This window comes from Myotis myotis, unplaced genomic scaffold (assembly GCF_014108235.1).
Source record: "Myotis myotis isolate mMyoMyo1 unplaced genomic scaffold, mMyoMyo1.p scaffold_m19_p_19, whole genome shotgun sequence".
Taxonomy (NCBI): Eukaryota; Metazoa; Chordata; class Mammalia; order Chiroptera; family Vespertilionidae; genus Myotis; species Myotis myotis.
In genome coordinates this window covers 42,524,677-42,544,688 of record NW_023416323.1, presented here as the reverse complement: position 1 = coordinate 42,544,688, position 20,012 = coordinate 42,524,677, and the positions used below count along the sequence as shown (strand labels likewise).

The window sequence follows — 20,012 nt, the reverse complement described above, 5'->3', positions numbered from 1 at the left end:
AAAGCCTTTCCAGAGCCTTAGTCACTGAGAGGGGAAGAAATTGGTCAAACAGCTTTCATCACAAACGGGGAGCTGATTTGTCCCGCTGCCAAAGAACTTTTCAAACGAGCCAATGCTTTAGCACGACGAGCATCTGAAACGCATTACTTTCTACGCAGCACGCTGCAGCCCAGTCACCGGGCTCCTCCCGTCTCCAATGACTAGTTCAGCGTGACTCCTCTAAGGCTTCCCGCTTAAAGGGACAGACTCTGACATCGAGAATTCTTTAAGGAGGCACCTACGCAATAAGCTGTTCTTGCTTTCTCTGGGGACATATATTTGGTTCATGGCATTTTTTGGTATTAACCATTTTTATGATTTTTTTCTCAAAATGAAATAGTGTTCTTGTATTATGTTTCAAAGATAAAAATCACATTAGTATTCTCAGGAAGAAACTTTATTACTGGGGCTTTAAAATGCACACAAGAAAACGGTACTAGTACCTGCAGATAAATATGGGGGGGGGGGGGGGTGAAGGGAAAGGAACTCTTGGGAAAATGCTACATCTTCGCTAGAGTATCTCGTAAGCTCCCTCTGCTGGCTACCATTTAAATAGAGTAAAAAACAAAACCAAGCCATCAGCCTCCTTTCTTTGGAGAGTTGCTGGGAGATGCAGGGTGGAACTGAGGATGCACTGAGGCCCAGCCTGCCGCTGCCTGCCTTCCCTAATTAGGCTGTAGGACTTCCAGAGTTGGCCCAGGGGAGTAAGTTTAAAATAGGGCGAGTTCTTGTCAAGTCTGAATATGTTTAATCATTAAGTCGATAGGCAAAACTACAAAAGCATTTAATATAAAATGAAGCAATTATAAACGGTTAGCATTTAACACTGGAAAATTAAGGATTTAAATATATTTCACAAACTCCACTAAAACAATAAGTTTGTAATATTATTTAATCTATTCGTTTAAATATTAAGGTTTATTTTTTTCAGAGTAAGATTAAGTAACAATTTAAATAATTATCAGGATGTATAAGTGAACATCCATTCAGATAAAACATTACGGCTTAAAAGTGGATATGAAATATTTTGCATATAATAAATATATTTAATGTTTAGGTTAACAAGCACCATCTCGAGAGCAGAAAAGTGTTTTTTCATGACCAACAAATAAATTACATTCGGGAAAACAAGGTGTTTCTATGTGAAGTATCAGATAGCCTCAAATGTTTTTCTTAATATAGCACCCAAACTTCCAAACTGCCTAGAAAGTATCTCCCAAAATATAACTCATACCTTAAGTCATAAAAATAAAGGCCAAGAAAAAATCAATTTAAGACAAAATTTACAATTTATATTAATTCCCCATTCAATAAAATACCAACTGCCAATTGTTAAAAGTAAATGAACTGTATATATGCAATCCGTTAGTGCTGAAAATCTGAAATATATATTTTTAAAAGTCATTCTTCCTCAAAGTACTTAAAATATTGCATCTCTGGTGGCAAACCTGAAAATTATCAAGCATTTTATTTCCCTAGTTTTCATACTTCTGCTCCCATCCCTACCCCTTTAACCTTTAACAGTCATCCAGCTTTTTGTTTTGTTTTTTTTGTAAATACACTTACTTACATCCCAAACACAAAACACTGACAATGCTCCTTGAGAATCAAGGAGACCCCAGGACAGCCCAGCCCACAGCTGTGCTCCCCAAGCTGGCGCAGGCGCGGTGACACAGGAAGCCGTCACCGGCCCTTCCGATGCCTCAGAATGCTCCCGAGAGTCCACAGCTGTTTGAGGCTTTGCTGATGCAATCCCGAAGAAAGTGTCAACACATTCTGCAGACAAACATCAGAGAATAAGTCTTTGATTGATAATTTTTCTATTTATTTCTGCCAAGGCGACTGAAAACACAAAAGCCTTTTCATCAGAGAGGTTAGCATAGATGTCAATTTCCTTTTCCTGTTTTTCTGTTAAAAGAAAAAGGGAAAGCTTACTATAAAGGCGGTAGATGCAGCATTTTAGTTTAAAAATTTACAGCTTTCAAAGTATTTCTTTAAATGACAATATTATACATGATAGTACGATGTACATTAAGTATTTCAAAGTATTATGCTACTGAACTTAAAAAATTTTAATTTCAAAGGAGTTATTGAAATGTCATGAACTACATTCTAAAGACTAACTGGAGAGACTATATATATTTCTATATATCTTCAATATCTACATCATTTCTGTAAGAATCTCAAATATTTCTTTCTCATCACTGGTATGGGCCAAATGACTGTACCAAAATGAATTTTCTCACCCTAAAGATAGTCCTTCCTGAAAACCAATGGTGTCTTTATGAATTTATTAACTTCACCTTAGCCTTGCTACCAAATAGAAGAATAACCAACATTTATTTCTATTTTTCCTTTCCTGATTAGAAATGTAATGCAAGTTCCTGGTAGAAAACATTTTAAATACAGAAAGACAAAAAGAAAGCACCTATCTCATAAGTCAGCTAAAATCACAATTAGCATTTCTGTGTACATTCTTCCAAAATTTTCCAAGCTCTACCATGATTCTACTTTCGTCTGGTTTTTATGCTGTTATTGTTTTGCTCTTTAACCCAAGTTAAATATTCACATGCCTTAGAGTCAAATCTTTTACAGAACTGGCTACCACAATCAGAGTCCTCCCGTGCGCATTTCCCACTCTCAGATGCACCCACATTTTTTTCACTCGTTCCTTCTTGCTTTCACCTCTCTCTCTGTACAGAACATTTGTACGTGATGCTCCTGCTTGGGTTTTTTTGTTTGTTTGTTTTAGGCATTAACTGACTTTCCACAGCGGAAAATTAGAATTGTATTGTTTTCCATCTCTTGCCCCCACTACACACTTCCCTCGCATCTTCCCATTATAGTTATATCACAATTTTGGTGAGATTACTATTCAATGTTTACATTATTCTGACTACGTCAATGATTTCACTTTTCACATACACTGTTCTTCCCTGAAAAGATTCTCTTTCTACATCTGCCTAATTTTCATTACTAATTGAACCAAACTCTCTCCGAGATGTATAAAATTTTCAGAATGTTTGCACATAATTAGGTCTTATATCAATTTTTCTTCCTGAATAAATCTCTGCAGGTCTTCTGCTCTGCTCCAATCTGAAATGGCCGCTTTCTGAGCCTCCTCATGGCACACTATTATCTTAGGATCGCTCTCCAACATCATGCTGCTGATTCTCAACCCTCTCTCAAGTTGGACCCTGTGTCCACGTCCCAGGATACTTTCCTGGTTCACGTCTTCATTTTGGTGGCATGGATCTTGCAGTAGCTTCCTGAGAAAGGGATACAGGCAGCAAATTTTTGAGACCCTGAAGGTCCAAAATACGTCTTTAGTCTACCCTCCCACTAACTCATAGTGAGGTTGACTAAAGACTCATAGATTTCCACTCAGTATTATGAAGGCAGAAAACTGTCTTCCATTAACTGGTACTACTGCTAAAAAAAAACAAACAAAACCCAACACCCCTTTCACAGTTTTTAAAACATTATTGCTAAATCTACAGTGAAATACATAAACTAGATCTTAAGTGTATAATTGGAGGGATTTTAACGAACATACGCCAATGTAACCCACACCTCACTCAAGATACAGAAAATTCCTCACACTCCTGACAATCCCTCCCCACCCCATCCGCAACAACTTGATTCCATCGCCATAGAATAATTTTGCCTGCTCTTAAACTTCATATAAATGACATTGTACTGTTTTGTGTCTAGCTTCTGTTGTTTAACCTGTTCTTGAAATTCATTGATGCTGTTCATGTATCAATAGGTTGTTCCACTGTATTAGTTCTAATACCATTTTGATTCTTTTGTCTTTTTCCCCTGAATACTGGCGGGTTCCCTTTAACCAGAGAGAGATGACTTATGATAACATGCTTTGGCAGAACTCTACTTTTAACCATCTACTGAGAATCTGGTGGGCCGCTTCAATATGAAACTCAAAGTTCTTCAGGTTTGGGAAAACTTCTTAGATTATTTCACCGATGACTTCCTTCTCCTCCATCTTCTATGTTCTTCTTCTGCAATGTCAATTATTTATAGATATTGATCTCAAACTGGTCCTCTGAATTTCTTACCTTTCCTATTCTATTTTTTCACCTCATATCCTATTGTTCTACACCAGTGATGGCGAACCTATGACACGCGTGTCAGAGGTGACACGCGAACTCTTTTTTTGGTTGATTTTTCTTTGTTAAATGGTATTTAAATATATAAAATAAATATCAAAAATATAAGTCTTTGTTTTACTATGGTTGCAAAGATCAAAAAATTTCTATATGTGACACGGCACCAGAGTTAAGTTAGGGTTTTTCAAAATGCTGATGCGCCGAGCTCAAAAGGTTCGCCATCACTGTTCCACACTCTGGTACATTTCTTCAATTTTTGTCTATAAGCCTTTGGTGATGGTTTTTCATTTCTGAAAATCATATATATGTTCATATTTTCAAGTTCCTTTGCCAGGTACTTTTTGACACTGGCAATTTTTGTTTAAATGTCATCTTGTTCTTGTGTTATGACTACAAGAGCCTTAATTTTTTCTTCTCCCTGCAAAAACTGGTTTTATTCAAATGCTTTCTCTTCCCTGTCGATTTTGTCTTCGCCTTTCACATGCTTTCTTCCATATATCCGGGTAATTCTTGGCGATATGCTCATACTTGGGAGCGGGACCACAAAGCTGATGAGCGCCTGCACACAGGGCGCCTGGCTGGGGCCGTCACTCAGGATGACCCGCCTGGGCCGTGTCTCTGTGATCACGATGAGAATGGCTTCAGTTTATGCCTTTGCTCTTGGGCTCCTCAGAGAAGACACTTCTGATCTCCTCCCTGGAAGACATAAGCCTGGCCCGCAGAACTCAGTATTTAGCATCTCCAATTCTCACCTCACCTTGATCTTCATACAGTACCCCTGCCCTCAGGGAAGCCTGGTGTTCCCTGGGCCAAAGACTCGCTTCCTCTCATCTTTCTCAAAGGATAAACTTGGAGAGAGGCGAGGACAAGGTAAACAGCCTTAACAGGATATTTTAAAAAATAGTCTTTCAAACAATATTGTTTTAGCCTCACTTTCACCTCTATACTTCCAGACATAACTGGTGTACAAATTCCTCATCTTAAGGCAGTTGTGTAATAAAAATCAGTTTCTTTCTTAGCTTTCGCCAAAGGAGCTTACAATTTAGGTTTCATAGGTGTGCTAAAGCAGTTCTCATTTTCCAGAATTTCGCTGTTTCTCCCATTCCTTATCCTTGTGGGATTTTTGAAAATATCCCTTTACTAGGACTTGGGGAGGATACAGAGCTAAATGTGTTTATTTAAACCACCATCTTTAACTTGAAGTCTAGAGGAATTCAGTATGTCCATTAATAAGATATTCAGAATTGCCCAATATATTTTAGTCAAAAATGTCACTACATTACTAATAACCCAAGTAATCATACTCCCCACATATAAAATGAAGACTTATCTTAAACAAACCAAAACTTATTATGTTCAATGCTTTGTTTTTATGATTTTATAAAGATAAGCTGTTATCTGATGCCTAATAAGCTTTCGTTTTCTATTCTTTCTTCTTCCTGTTCTTTTTCAAAATATTGAAAACAAGAAAGTCAATTCAAAATGTGTTTTTGGAAACACTGTCAGGTGGTTCTTATTAAAATAATGGCAAACCTTGCTTCAAACTTTTCAAGTGCCTCATGAGCAGACAATAAAAACTAAATTAAACAGCTACTTAACACTCAGAAGCATATCAAAGAAGTCTATTCTAAAATATACAGACACTCGGAAAGTCATGTTTCCTCTCTGTATTATATTTAGAAAAGTTGGTCTGCCTCAAAGGTTAGCAAAGAACAGCCTAGGTGCCCCGTCTGGCCCACCACCTGTTTTTATCAAGTCTCACTGAGCGCTGCCTGCCATTCATTTACATAGTGTCTAGGGCTGTTTTCCAGCTGCAATGACAGAGCAGAGTAACTGTGATGGAGGCTGTGTGGCCCACAAAGCCTAAAATATTCATCTGGCTCTTTATCGAAAAAGTTTGCTGACCATCCACCCCCACCCCTGGGTCTACATTAAAAGATTTGTTTATTCTACAAAAGTTGCTTTGGGCACTTTCCTGTTTGTATTAGGAGCCAATAAATTAAGCCATATTTTATTCTAGAAATAATTTCTTAAAACTTTTTTAATAATAAATTGAAAATACTTGAAAAAATGTATAGGCAAATCAATGCTCCTTTCTTCCAAGTGACCATGAAACAGAAGTTCAAACCTGCACATAAGGACCTGGCACAACCCGACTTCATTCCCTGCCTGTTTTCTCCTCGCCGCTCCCCCTCCACCAGATCATTCCTTCTCCGTCCTCCGTTATATTCCCTTTACCTCAACTGAAAAGAATGCTCTGTTTTCTGGGCCAAGCAGTATTTTCCTCTTTCTTTTTTCTGCTGACTTTATTTACCTAGCGTTCCTTCTGAAACAGTCTTTAGCACTGATTTTTCTGATCATCCCACTGTTAAAGCAACACATTCAAATTGAGGAAATAACTCAAACTCTCTGGGAGAGAGAGCAGTGTAACCAAAGGAAAGAGAAAAAGCAGTAAAATTACCCAAGGAATTAATGAGGACAATCTTCATAGAAGCCAGCCAAACACAATATAAACGGTATTCCTTTAGCCATACAACAGAAAATCTTTACTTTGACAAAAGTTAAGGCCAGCATATCAGTGAAGTCCCTAACAGCAGTTACTTTATTCAAATAAAAGCAGAGAAAATGGTAAACAGGTAAAAAGAGAAATGTATATGTATGCTCAATACTTGAATACCTAAGACTGAGTGCCCGAAAAAGCAGGGCATAACTCACAAATAACTAAGAAACGCATGTCACCGAAGGTGAAGTTACTTTAAGAGGTGTTTACAGAATTATAAAGAGCAACGATACTGAAGAACATTTTCACTAGTTAATTTTAAAAACTCATAGTATAGCAGTTTGAAATAAGTCTTAACAGAACCCAGATTTATCTTTAAAAAAAAAAAAAGCACAACCACTTGAACAGGATGTCACACACACATTATCATCTCCGCACTCTACTATCATCAACTCATAGCAAGGTGAATATTACCTAATGAAGCCTTCAGTTTTCTAATAAAAATTACAGTGATGAAAAACATCAACATCGACTGATTGGCTGCCTCCTGCACACCCCCTCCTGGGGATCGAGCCTGCAACCTGGGCATGTGCCCTGACTGGGAATCGAACGGAGACCCTTAGTGCACGGGCTGATGCTCAACCATGGAGCCACACTGGTATGCCAAGCGAGGAAATGCTTTCAACTGAACTCTAACTGGGGACGGCTAAGTCCAGGAGCACAATGCCTGCCGAACACGTCCTTCGCTGCTATCTAATAAGATCTTAGAAAACGAAGTACTTGGAGACAGGCTGCTGGGGTTTATCGTACCTCTTTCTTCCTCGTGCTTTTTGGCGGATGCACTTTTAGGTCTTCCTCTTCCTCGCCTGCTATGATCTGAATGGCTGTTACTCCGAGACCTCTTTCTGTTTTCTAAGTCCTTATGTCCTGTCGGGTGCATCTTCTCTCTCCTAGCTCTCTCTGTGCGCCTCCTCTTGGCCTCATGTTTGTTTTCTGTATGGATGAATAAAAGTGATATATTTTAGGCTTAGCAAGAACTGTTTGTCCAAGTTCTCCCTGTCGGCTTTTTCCTTTCTAAAAGCACTAGAGTTTGCTGCCTGGCAAATTTCATTAAACTACAACCATGACATTTATGCCCCTCGTATCCTCACAGGAAAAAAAGAAATTCAACAGAATTCAGGTGATCCATTAACACATGAAGTAGGAGTCTTATAAGAGAAGGCTTTTCTTTACTTGGCACCTTTAACTTCAGCCCCTACAAGTCTGCACAATTCCAGTGACCTTTCTGCCCTTTCCTCTCTGCTTCCAAGCTAAAAATGGTGAAGTATCAGAAAGGGGGGAAAAAAGTTTCATTCTTTTTTGCCACTATCCAAATTATATATTGAAATATGTCAAGTATGCAGAAGCGAAACTGACCTTAGCCATAATATATTAAAGTTACCAATAAAAAACAAACAGAAAGCATCCACAGAAAATATGACAACACTAGGAAAGTAATAGTTTTCATCACTTTAGCCACAGAGGAGGTCATTTCTGATATTCTAAGAACATGCTGATCCCTAAATGGAATAGCAACAGAGGAACTTGACTCAATATGGTAATTTAATTAATACAAGAAACCACCCTCTCACTCCAAACAAATCAAAATGGTAGATAAGACAACAAAACACTTTAAGCAGCAAAAACCAAAACTTGCCTCAATACGTACCTGAAAAGAAAATTCCCCAAATGCTTAAAAATTACTGTGGAAGAGACAAAACACATGCTACAAAATGGAGGAGCTTTGAAAACATGAGGCTAACTGAAATAAGCCAGACACAGAAGGACAAATACTGTATGACTCCACTCACAACAGCAGTCAAATTTACAGGCACAAAAAGAATAGTGGTTGCCTGGGGCGGGGGGATGGGCGGGGGGGGGGGGGGGATGAGGAGTTACCGTTTAGCGGGCACAGGGTGTCTGTTTGGGAAGATGAAAAGGGTTCTAGAGATGGATGGTGATGATGGTTAAGTACACGATAAGAATGTACTTAATGCCACTGAACTGTGCACTTAAAATGATCAAAATACTAAATTTTGTTATGTGAATTTACCACAATAAAAGATGAAAAAATAAGGTTTGATGAAAAAGAAGTAGAAAACACGACGAACTGCTAAAAAATAAAGTGCAAAAGATACACTAAAAAATAGCAGGTCTGCAGACCAAATTACAGACCTAGAAAGGAAATTCAATTAAAGTTCCTGGAACAAAAAGGACAAAAAGAGAGAATATGTGACAGTAAATGAAGAGAAATGAGAAACATCCAAGAAATCTAATACTGCTCATCTATGACAGTGTTGTAATTATCTACCCAATATTCATTCAGTCTCCCCTCTTGGAGAGGAGGAATCCTGTTCTGTTCACTAGGGCAATGTGCAAGCTAAAATACACACATCTGAGACTCCTCATGTGAAGCGGCCATGAAATCCACTTCTAGCCAGTGACACGTCAGTGGATGAGGAAGGTTTCCAGAAAGACTTTTTAAGGGGATGAGCATGGCTGGCCAGCCCCTCTGCCCTTCCCTCTCTTCCTGCTTAGGGTGCTGTGGGCTGCCTGGGGTGAAACAGCTGCCTTGTCATAGGGTGGAAGCTACAGCTTCCCAGGATGGAACGAAGAAAAGAACCTAGGTCCTTGATGGTACACTGAGCCACAAGTCCTGTGGGGCCAACGTCATCGTTCTTCACTAAACTGTGACAGCAAACTCTCTGTCCAACCCAGGGCCAGTCAGGTGTGCTGTGGATGGTGATCCTTATATGTCATCCAGTAAGTATTGCCAAAAGGAAGAGAGAGAATAACGGTGGGAAAAATTTAAAGGTAAAACTGCCCTAACTGCACCCTGGAGCGTTCAGTGGAAAGGCCTGCATGCCAAGGAAGAATGGGAACACTTAAGTGCAAAGCAAAGTCATTCACCACATGCAAGATAGGAAATGCACCACTGCCAGAAGCCGGTCCATCCTTGCTGCTTGACACAGTCGCTGCAAGGAAGAAACATCTGCACAGCATGTGTTTCAAAGGACCTGGCGTATATGGCATACTGTTCTTAATATGTTTGCTCCCCTACTTAGTGCTATGTGTTTTAACCAAGCTCACCTCTCCAAGAAAGGTTGTTTCCCCAGGTGGGGATTTTTCCCTGCAGTTAGGGATTAACAGGACTAAGGAAGGGAATAAATCAGTAAAACCCCTTAACTAAGTGCCAGGCGGGTAGTTAATCACGCTTAAACTACATAATCTTTACTTAGATAATTCTCCTTTAGTTACTTCCTTGTAGCTTAACAGAACAATAGAGTAGTGACCTTGGAATGGCGATAACAAACGCCCTAACCTTTGGAATAGAATGGATAGGATTAAAATCAACTGGTATAAATACAGATGTAACAGGAGAATAAAGACAGAACCTGACTACAAAACCTGGCTAGGCTGCTGATCAACTGAATGCTGTCTCCATGTCATTTCTTCTTCAATGACTCCATCCACACCTTTGGGAACCCCTGGACCTGCTGGGGTTGGACCCCAACACACCACCACATGTTTTTCATGAAAATTTTTCCAGGTCTGAAACAATTTCTGCAAAATTTGTTCCAGAAATAAAAACACATGGTTAAAAAAAAAAAAAAAAAAAAAGGTACATAAGAAAAAGTGGGATTATCCGTGGAGTGCAATGGAAAGAAATCTTAGTCTGACAGTGTGCAGCCGACCTAAACCGCTCTTTTTGCTTGTTTTTTTAGTTTATTTTTATTGATTTCAGAGAGGAAGGGAGATGGAACGAAAGAGACAGAAACACCAATGATAAGAGAGCATCACTGATCGGCTGCCTCCTGCACTCCCCACACTGTGGATGGAGCCTTTTGAAGAGGCCTAAAACCGTTCTTATTAGAAGTCAGAGGATTCTATTAAAAAAGGTCTTAAAGCCCAGCTGGTGTGGCTCAGTAGTAGAGCATCGACCTATGAACTAGGAGGTCATGATTCGATTCCCGGTCAGGGCATGTGCCCGGGTTTTGGGCTCTAGGCCCATGAGGGGGCATACAGGAGGCAGCTAACTAATGATTCTCATCTATTGTTTTTCTCTCTCTCCCTTCCTCTCTGAAATCAATAAAAATATATTTTTAGCTCTGACAGGTTTGGCTCAGTGGAGAGAGCTTTGGCCTGCAGACTGAAGGGTCCCAGGTTCTATTCCAGTCAAGGGCATGTACCTTGGTTGTGGGCACATCCCCAGTAGGGGGTGTGCAGGAGGCAGCTGATGGATGTTTCTCTCTCATCGATGTTTCTAACTCTCTATCCCTCTCCCTTCCTCTCTAAAAAAATCAATAAAATATATTAAAAAATAAGTATTTTAAAAATATATTTTTTTTAATTAAAAAATTAATTTTTATTGCTTTGATTTCACTTTTTAAGTTAGTGCAACTTTAGGTTTAAAGACGGTTCTCTTTTTTTGTATGAAATCTAAACTTCTTACTCTGGTTTACAAAGTCCTACTTAAGCTTCCCCCCGCCCCCAACCCTCTGGCCTCATCGCCACACTCTCCGCTGTCTACACTGCAACCACATTAGTCTTCATGTTCCTAAAATATACCAATCTTTTTCCAGCCTTAGAATTTTTGCATCTGCTATTTCATCTGTCAAGAATGTTCTCCCTGATCTGATCATGACTAGTCCCTTGTTCCATTCAGCCTCACCTTAAATGGCACTTCTCAGAGAGGCCTTCTCCAGCCATTCAATCAAAAGTAGCCTTCCAGTCACACGCTGGCACAGTGCTCTATTTGAATGTCCTACAAGGCACTTATCACAAGCTAATATTCTCCGTTTATTTGTTCTCTGTCTATCTCCTGCTCACGGGAGCGTAAACTCCATGACAGCAGCAAGCCCGCCTTGATAGGACACTCATTCATTCACTTATGGCCAAGGCTCTGAATAGTGCCTAGCATATAGAAGGCGCTCAAAACGTATTTGTAATCAATCTACTCGTATTTGAGGATCGTCACTATATGAAGTCTGATTTTACCAAAGAATAAGTAACAAAATTTCATCTTTTAATAAGTATATCCATTGAATAAATCCAATCTGTCTAGTTAATGGGAATGTAAAATAAAATTATTTTTTAGATCTTCTAAATCAGGAAATTATAAACAATAATCAATATATCTAAAAATTACATTCACACCAAAATCAAGTTATATTTTTCCAGTCACTAGTTTAAAAAACTCAAAAGTGTTATAAGTTTTATCAGCATGATGAGAAGAAAAAACCCAAATGTCCATCAACCAGTAACTAGATAAACAGATGGTGGCATATCCGTGCAAAGAATGGATATAGGCAACAACGTGGCTGAGTATTAAACTACGCTCAGTGAAAGAAGCCAGACAAAAAAGAATACATATTACATGTATGACTATATTCCTATTAAGTTCTGGAATAGTGACAGAAAACAGAGCAGCAGTTGGCTGGGCGTGGGGGTAGCAAGACTACAAAGGGGAACTAGGAAACTTTTTGGAATGAAGGACACGTTCATTATCTTGATTGTGGTAACTGATTGGTGTAAACATATGACAAAACTTATCAAACTGTACACTTTAAGTATGTGTGACTTGTTGAATGTCAATTATACCTTAGATTTTTTTTTTAAATCAAATCAGGTACACACCCTTGCATTAAAATCCTTCAATGGCTCTCCGTACTCCAAAAACAGAAAGTTTGTTACAAGCTTTATCAGCATGATAAGGGATCATCAATTAAATGAATGAACAGCAAATTAATGTCATAAGCTGACTTCCAACAGCTAATAAAAACCAGACATACTTCAATAGATTTTAATGTTTAACTTCAACAAACATGTAAATAGCAAATTCACACAAAAAAATTAAATTTCTACATCAAACCTAAAAATGCAGTAAACTCTCAGTTACCTGTTGAAGGTGGTGATTTCTCTGGGTGCTTTGCATTTAAAAGTTTTCTGCTAATAAATATGTAACCACAGGGACATGATTTACATGCAACAGGAACCTGTAGAGAAAAAAGAAAAAATATATATTATTACTATTTTTCTATTGGTAACCTTCCCAATGTTTACAAAGTCTCCTGAACTTAATGATAAATTACTTAAAGTAGGAATCATAGATTTATTTAAACCCCAGCTCCTTACAACAAATTATTTGAGATGAGTATTGTGTCCTATACAACTTCATAAGGCTTTACAATACCATGAATAGGTAAATGAATAAAAAACATGTCCTGATGGAAGTGACCAATAGAAAAGCATAATAGAATCAAAGCCAGGGGAAATATGTGGAAAAGAAAGGTAACACTTCTTAAAAGATTAGTTTGGCCGGGCCCCTGTGGCTCAGAGGTTGAGTGTCGACCTATGAACCAGGAGGATACGGTGCAATTCCCGGTCAGGGCACATGTCTGGGTTGCGGGCTCCATCCCCAACAGGGGATGTGCAGGAGGCAGCCGATTCATGATTCTCTCTCATCATTGCTGTTTCTATCTCTCTCTCCCCCTTCCTCTCTGAAATCAATAAAAATATATTTAAAAGAGAAAAAAAAAGATTACTTTGCTAGCCAATATCTCTTGGCAAGACTGTAACTAGTGATGTTTGTACAACCAAAGACTCTATTTTGTGGCTTAAAGGGGGGAAAAAATTGACGTTTTACTTTCAAAAAAGAAAAAAAAGGTTAGCGTGACTAGCAGTTTACAAAGAACAAACTGGAAAGGGGAACGTGGCTGGAAAGTCATTAAAGTAATCCCAAGCGTAAGAGTATGAGGGCCCACGCGGAAACAACCGTAAGGATGGAGATGGAGAAAAGGTAGACCTCTGCCAGACACTCAAACGGAAGAAAGAACTGAAAATGACTCAGGTTCTTATATGACAATGTAGGATGCCAATTACCAGTAACACACACACATTTACAATAACCAGTTTGAGGGGCAAAATTATATTACAAGCAAAAGAGAATGTAGGAGAAGGTAGTAGTTGCGATCTAGGGTCATATAGTCTCAGCTCCAGCGAGGACACTGGATAAAACAATGTGATGGGCTCTGAGAAAGAAGGCACCTACTAAGAAGGCTCAAGGCTAACTGGGCTCAAGATTATAAGATGGAGCCTACGGCTGTTTCTACATGGGGGCCACTCAGACAAACTGTGCTCCAGGGATCCATTAACATCTTCACCAACCAATCAGAGTGGCTCCATTCTGACCAATCAGGACAGTGCTTTTGGGACCTATCAAACTGTGAGAAATTGAAGTCCTCATTTGCATGAGGATGAACCAATCAGGGACGGGGCAGGGACCTGGTGTATAAGTCAGCTCCCACACCCTATACATTGAAGACTCAAGACTGCTTCCCCAGCTGGAGCTGAAACACTGGGATGAAACTGAAGATGCCTCCCCACCCGAGGGGGGAGGAACGGGCAGAGCAGGCAGAGCCCAGCTGTCCAGCGGAGAGGGCCTCGCCCAGGCCCTCACAGCTGTGCCGCTCCATAATGGAGCTGTGACACCGAGCTGCATCACACGGAGCTGTTGGCACTGATAGTCTCTGTCTTCACCGCTCTCCAAACTGGCCTTTCCTGTTGGCGTTCCATCGGTGCCAACAACAACCAGTTGGCACTTAAACTCTTCATGCTTCTACTTCTAAAAATGCAAAATACAAATGGCTCCTTCCTCCATTTCAAATGTTCTGGAAAATCATTGAAAAAAACGTGACATTTCCCCCAATAACCATTTCACTAAATTAACCTTCATGATCCTTGGAGTCATGTTAATAAAAAACCAGACATGTTAATAAAAAACCAGAAATTAATCTCAACAAAAAACACTCAGAATAATTAATCAGAAAATTGCAATTCCCTTTGTAAGATAAATTAATTTGCCCATTGTTCTGCTTGTTAAAAGTTTAGTTACGATCATAAAGCTTTTTATCCGTGTGTGTGTGAAATGCCTCCTACTCTAGAATATAAATACTTTCATTAAGCTAAATAAAAAATTTGGCAGAATTCTTTTTCTTTGCATAAAAATACTGAACAAAGGATACCTAGTTTGAATTTAAGAAAAATAACAATAAATCCTATAAAAATAATCAAAATCCAGATATGTCCAACAGCTTGCTCTATTTAAAATGTGATGAGATTCTTTCAAACCATGACAGAAAATGTAACATTACACTTTTAATAGGGTAAAACCTTCCCAAAATAGATATGTTTGTCATTTTAAAAATTTCACATCTTCATAGAAACCAAGCTAAAAGGCACTGACTCATTTCCCTTACACTTAATCACATCATTAAGGGCAGTCACGGGGATATAAATTGTTTTAAATTAATGCCATTCAAAACCACAGAAAACCTGATGTTCTTATTTAAGAGACTCCTGCTCCTCAGGAAGCCTTTCTTCTACCTGCTGAAACTCAATACATTTCCAGTTAAGTCTCCGTCCTGTACACTAACAAATGTATCAGCCCATAGCCAGAATTTGCAGAGGTTGCTAGTTAGATGAGAAATGTACATTTGGCTTTGGGATGAAGAATACACCAATACTGACTACTTAATAGGTTGGTTTTCATCCCTTAATGCATTTTATGCTCAAGAAACATTCAATGCACCTGAGCTAAGTCACCCTAAAGTCCTTTTCAAAAAGGAAAGTTCCTTTCCCCGACCCCAACCCCCCCACGCCCCCCCCCCACACACAACCAAACACCACCAAAACCCAAATCCTATAAAAATGATTATTAAATAGGGTAGACAACTTCATTAATATTAACCTCTTTATAGTATAATTTGGATTTTAAACAGCCTAAAATTCCTTCAAATTTCAGTTGTAATGTCAAAAATATTGAAAGTTCTAATGCCACACTTTTAGGAATTTAAAATAGAAAAAAAAAAATCCAACCTGGCTGGTGTTGCTCAGTGGGTTGAGCATGGGCCTATGAACCAGGAGGTCATGGTTCGATTCCTGCTCAGGGCACATGCCAGGGTTGTGGGCTCCATCCCCAGTAGGTGGTGTGCAGGAGGCAGCCAATCAATGATTCTCTCTCATTGACATTTCTCTCCCTCTCCCTCTCTTCCTCTCTTCCCCCGCTCTTCCTCTCTGAAATCAATAAAAATAGATATTTAAAATAAATAAATAGAAAAAAATCCAAAATTTTGTTTATTGATGGCTTATTGTGTATCAATTTATTTCTTGAAAAGTATATTTAGGTTTGTATGTTTTACAGGTAAAACAGGTAAAAAAAAAACTACAAGAAACAAAATCCTGTTCTTATATTGTTTCAGTGATTTAAAAAAGCTCTAAAATAACCACATTATAGAGAACTAATTTATATTCTTTGCTGCTAAAAGGAAGTTACCTATAGTGGGCATGTTTGCTAAATGTCACATAAAATTTCTTATAAATGAAAAAACAAACAGCTGCTCTATTTTTAAAAATTAAGGCAAAAACAGAAACACACAAAAATACCAGAAAAGTAACTAGAATCATCAATAGTATTACGCACAAAATGGCTCAGTAATTTGGGTTTAGTGGATGTGAAAATGAAAAGTATTGTGGTTTAGATGTTTCAGAACTGTATTTTCAAATGGAGGCATTTAAAAGGGATGTTCAAAGGGATGTTCAACTAAAAATCTAGGGCTGTCTTCGTTGCTGCTCTCTCTCTACTTGTTTTTAAACTTATACACACGTATGTACCTAATGGGAGCCATCTCCTCAAATTTTGAAGATTTTTTTTTAATTTTTCAATTGATTTTTAGAGAGGAGGGGGGCGGGGGGAGAGAGAGAGAGACATCTATGTGAGGAACAGTCATCAGTTGCCAAACACACTCACCCCTAGGAGATGGAACCGCAGTCCGGGCGTATTCCCTGACCCGGAACCCAACCCACCGGGGTCACACACCGACCAACGGAACCACACAGGCCAGTGCTAAAGATTTTACATTTGTATTTGTATTTATATTTATAAACCAAGTTCGCCTTTAATGTTTGTACACCATGGGGCAGCTTGCTATGGACTGGACTGCCCCGCCGCCCACCCCACATTCCCGCACTGAAGCCCCAGCCGGACTGAGACGAGATGAGACGAGCAGTCATCTCAGGAGGAGGCCAGTGCCACCAGGACGACAGACCCAGAACCCAGAGCGCTCCCGGCCGAGGCCGCGGGCATCCCGCCCCCAGGCTGAGAAGTAAACTGCTGTCGCTGTCGAGCACCATCCGTGGTGTTCCTGCCGCTGGAGGGGCGCCTGCGTGTGTGAAACAAAGCGATGGGGCTTCCCACCTAGCATGCCGATCACCTTTTGCTGAAGTTCCAGGACTCCTATGAGTTTATTATTCTCTCCTCTTACTTTAGCCAGGATATCAAAAGCAGGTTATTTTCCCCAAAAGGTTACTCCTTGCCAAGGAAAACAAGGTCAGGATCTGCAATAACTTGCAGCCGACAGAAACCGGAATGCATCATACATACCACGCAAACCTTACGCTCTGCACTAGTCGCTGGGACGGACGGAAAGGATGGAGAGACGGAAATAAACCCCTGCAAAGCCCGAATTTTGTCCGAACTTAACAAATTCGGCTTCTGGGTAAGAGTGGAAGTCGAACTCCTCCCTTTGGAAGCCGTGACTACATAAATTATTTTTATAACGCATTCTCCAACTCCTCCGATCAATAAACGGTAGGCTCAGACTCTCTTACCACTGCCCGTAAAAATACTGAATAAAACGGGTAAACGTTTCCTGATCACCCTGCAAGACTGCTCCTGAACGAGTGCACTAAAGGTCGGCTTATTCAAAGTGTCCGGCCATTTCAAATCACTCCTGATCAAAAAAAAAAAAAAAAAAAAAAAATAGATAAAAATAAAAAAGGAGTGGGAGGAGAAAGGGAGTCATTTTGAAAAAATCCTCTCGGTGGAAAAGAAAAAAAAACACACCCCGATCCGCACGCTGGCACGAAACGAGCCCCACGACTGGTTTTAATGGAGAGTTTAATTGGGGGGCGGGGGGGGGGGGAGGCTGTGTTCCTGGTGAAGGAGGAGGCTCGCTTACACGACACCACAATAAATGGGGATTTAAAATTACAGCCCGACACCGGGAGCTGTGTGCAGAAAGCAGCCATTTAAAATGCACGGAACTACATATATATATTTCATTTTTACTTTAAGATCTGGAAGCAGAAACGCCCAGTTTCCAGCAGAGGATGCCGTGGCGGGTGGGGGTCGTGGGCGCCCGAAGGGAAGGGCTTCCCGGGGGCGTTAGTCAATCACGTAAAACAACGTAAAGAAAGAATTCACGTCACAAACCTAGGAAGTGTATTTACAAGAAAAATAATAATAAAAAAAAGATCTCCAAACTCGCCGAAATAGAAAACCGTGACACTGCGGCCCCTTTTGTCGTCAGCTCAGGGCGGGGCGCAGACAGAGGGGTCCCCGCTACCGTGGGACGGGAGCAAAGCCGCCCCTTGGGCAGGACGGGGGCCCCCAGCACCAGGAGCCGGCTCCAGGGGGCACCCGCGCCTTCCCGTCCAGGCACGAGGGGCTCCAGGGCGCAGACCCGCCACTGTCACTGGAGCCACTGAGACAGCAGGCACCAGCCCACGCCCCCTTCCGTGCCACCCTCTATAGGGCCATCTGGCCGCCACCAGGTGGCCGCTGGCCCAGCCACCCCTGGCTCAGCCTGCGGTCCGGGTGCCCCGTGGCCGCCGAGCCCAAGGGCCGGCCCACCGCTCGGCCGCCGGGACCCGGCGACGGGGCCTCTCCACAGCCAACCGCCGCCGGCAACGGCCGCCCGCCCGCCGGCCCGCCGCCCACCTGTTGGTCGCACTCGGGGCACGATTTGGTGGCCATCTTCACTTTCTTGGCTCGACTCGCGGACATGCTCCCCTCCGGCGGCGGCGGCGGCGGCGACGGCTCGGGCTCCTCCCCTCGCACCTCACAGGCCCAGCCTCCGCCCGCCGGGTCCCGCTGCCCAGACTGAGGCGCTGCCCGGTGCGCGCGCGCCTGCGCGAGGTTGGGCGGAGCCTGCGTGCGAGGGGGCGTGGCGCACAAGGGGGCGGAGCCTGCGTACGAGGGGGCGCGGCTGCAAGGGGGCGTGGCGCGACGTGGCGTGCGCTAACTCCGTGGGACTTGGGACCTCGCTTCTACCCACTCACGCCGGCCCTCAAGCGCGTCGGGCTTCTCGCCAGAGGTAGGCGGGCGGACCCTCCCGCGAGACTATGGCCACGCCTTCTCTCGGTTAGGCGAACAGCGTGGGGGCGTGGCTCGGACGGGATCTGACAATGACGGGCATCTGGCTCGACCAATGAGTGCACAGAATACCAATAGGTGCTGGCCACGCCTCGCCCCGGAAGGAGGGAGAGAGGGAGTGTGAGGAGCGGGTGGGAGGTCAGTCGCCACCGGTTATGGCATTAACTTCAGTAACTCCTAGTAAGTCTAATCATGGAGGAGCTGGAGACATCTGATGAGTCTACTGTATGCCAGGCCGTGGAGTCGGCGCCGCAAGATACAATATTCGTCGTCAAGTATTTATTGAGGGCCAACCCGCCGCACAAATGGGAATCCTGGGAAGCGCTGCCCTCACGGTCACCCCGTCCAGTGCAGCCGACCTAACACTCGACTCCAGAGAAGCGGGTGGTCGGTGGGAAGAGTAAAGCGGCCGAAAGCCACTGAGCCTCTGATCTAGCAATCCCATCCCTAAGAATCTGAAGGAAAGACATTCCCCACCCAAACCCACTTGCGCAAAGATGTTGCGCTTGACAGCACCGCTCGTCAGAGCAAAACCAGAAACAGCCCAGGGCGCACCGCCACATGGCCGGGCTGATTCAGGCGTGCATGAAACAGTGCCAGCGCAGCTCCTCGGAAGGATGCGCTCGAGCTGCATGAAGTGATAGAATGACCCCCGGAACGGTGCACTGGAAAAAGACGGTACAGAGCACGGCAGGGCAGGAGGGAGACTCGTTTTTCATTCCACGTCCTACTGTATTATTTTAACTTTCTACTAGATCAAGCTAAAAATGTAGGCTTTCCAACCCCCGCCCCAAGAAAAGGGACAAGGATGTGCACACAGCTACTGAGGAGGCCCCGACCCGCTGTTGAGGGAGTTGGTGGTCCTCGCGGGCTTTCTGAAGCGTTGTCTCCAGAGCGAGTCCCTAAGGGTGCGAGGTGGAGCGGCCGATCGAGGTGCACACCTGTGAAAGGTGAAGGCCCCCGGGGGGGGGGGGTGTAAGCAAGGGGACTCTCGTGTTGAGGGTACGTACGCCCCGTGCAGGGCGGAGTCCAGGAGAGGTGGGCCATGTTCAGCTATGCAGGGTCTTCTCACCCTGGGGAGGAGCGGGGCTTA

General features: G+C 42.1%; 2 protein-coding genes across 3 annotated transcripts in view; both read right to left on the bottom strand.

The window, feature by feature from the left end:
• The window catches only part of MYLK3 (myosin light chain kinase 3), a 36,831-nt gene extending 29,337 nt beyond the window's left edge, over window positions 1-7,494 (bottom strand). Inside the window, exon 1 of the mRNA XM_036345730.1 lies at window positions 7,477-7,494. The gene's annotated coding sequence lies outside the window, so the exon portion shown is untranslated. The remainder of the gene's footprint in view (window positions 1-7,476) is intronic.
• Window positions 771-18,666, bottom strand: LOC118674228 (UPF0547 protein C16orf87). 2 transcript variants are annotated; one of them, XM_036345731.1, is made up of 4 exons: window positions 18,485-18,661; window positions 12,605-12,701; window positions 7,477-7,659; window positions 771-1,947 (listed from the first exon to the last, which is right to left on the bottom strand). In XM_036345731.1, the coding sequence occupies exons 1-4, from the start codon at window positions 18,548-18,550 to the stop codon at window positions 1,829-1,831; spliced, it is 465 nt and encodes a 154-aa protein (XP_036201624.1). In that variant the 5' UTR covers window positions 18,551-18,661; the 3' UTR covers window positions 771-1,828. The 2 variants fall into 2 exon arrangements, with proteins under 2 accessions (XP_036201624.1, XP_036201625.1); XM_036345732.1 differs by lacking the exon at window positions 7,477-7,659 and having other exon boundaries at window positions 18,485-18,666.
• Between the last annotated feature and the right edge of the window lie 1,346 nt (window positions 18,667-20,012).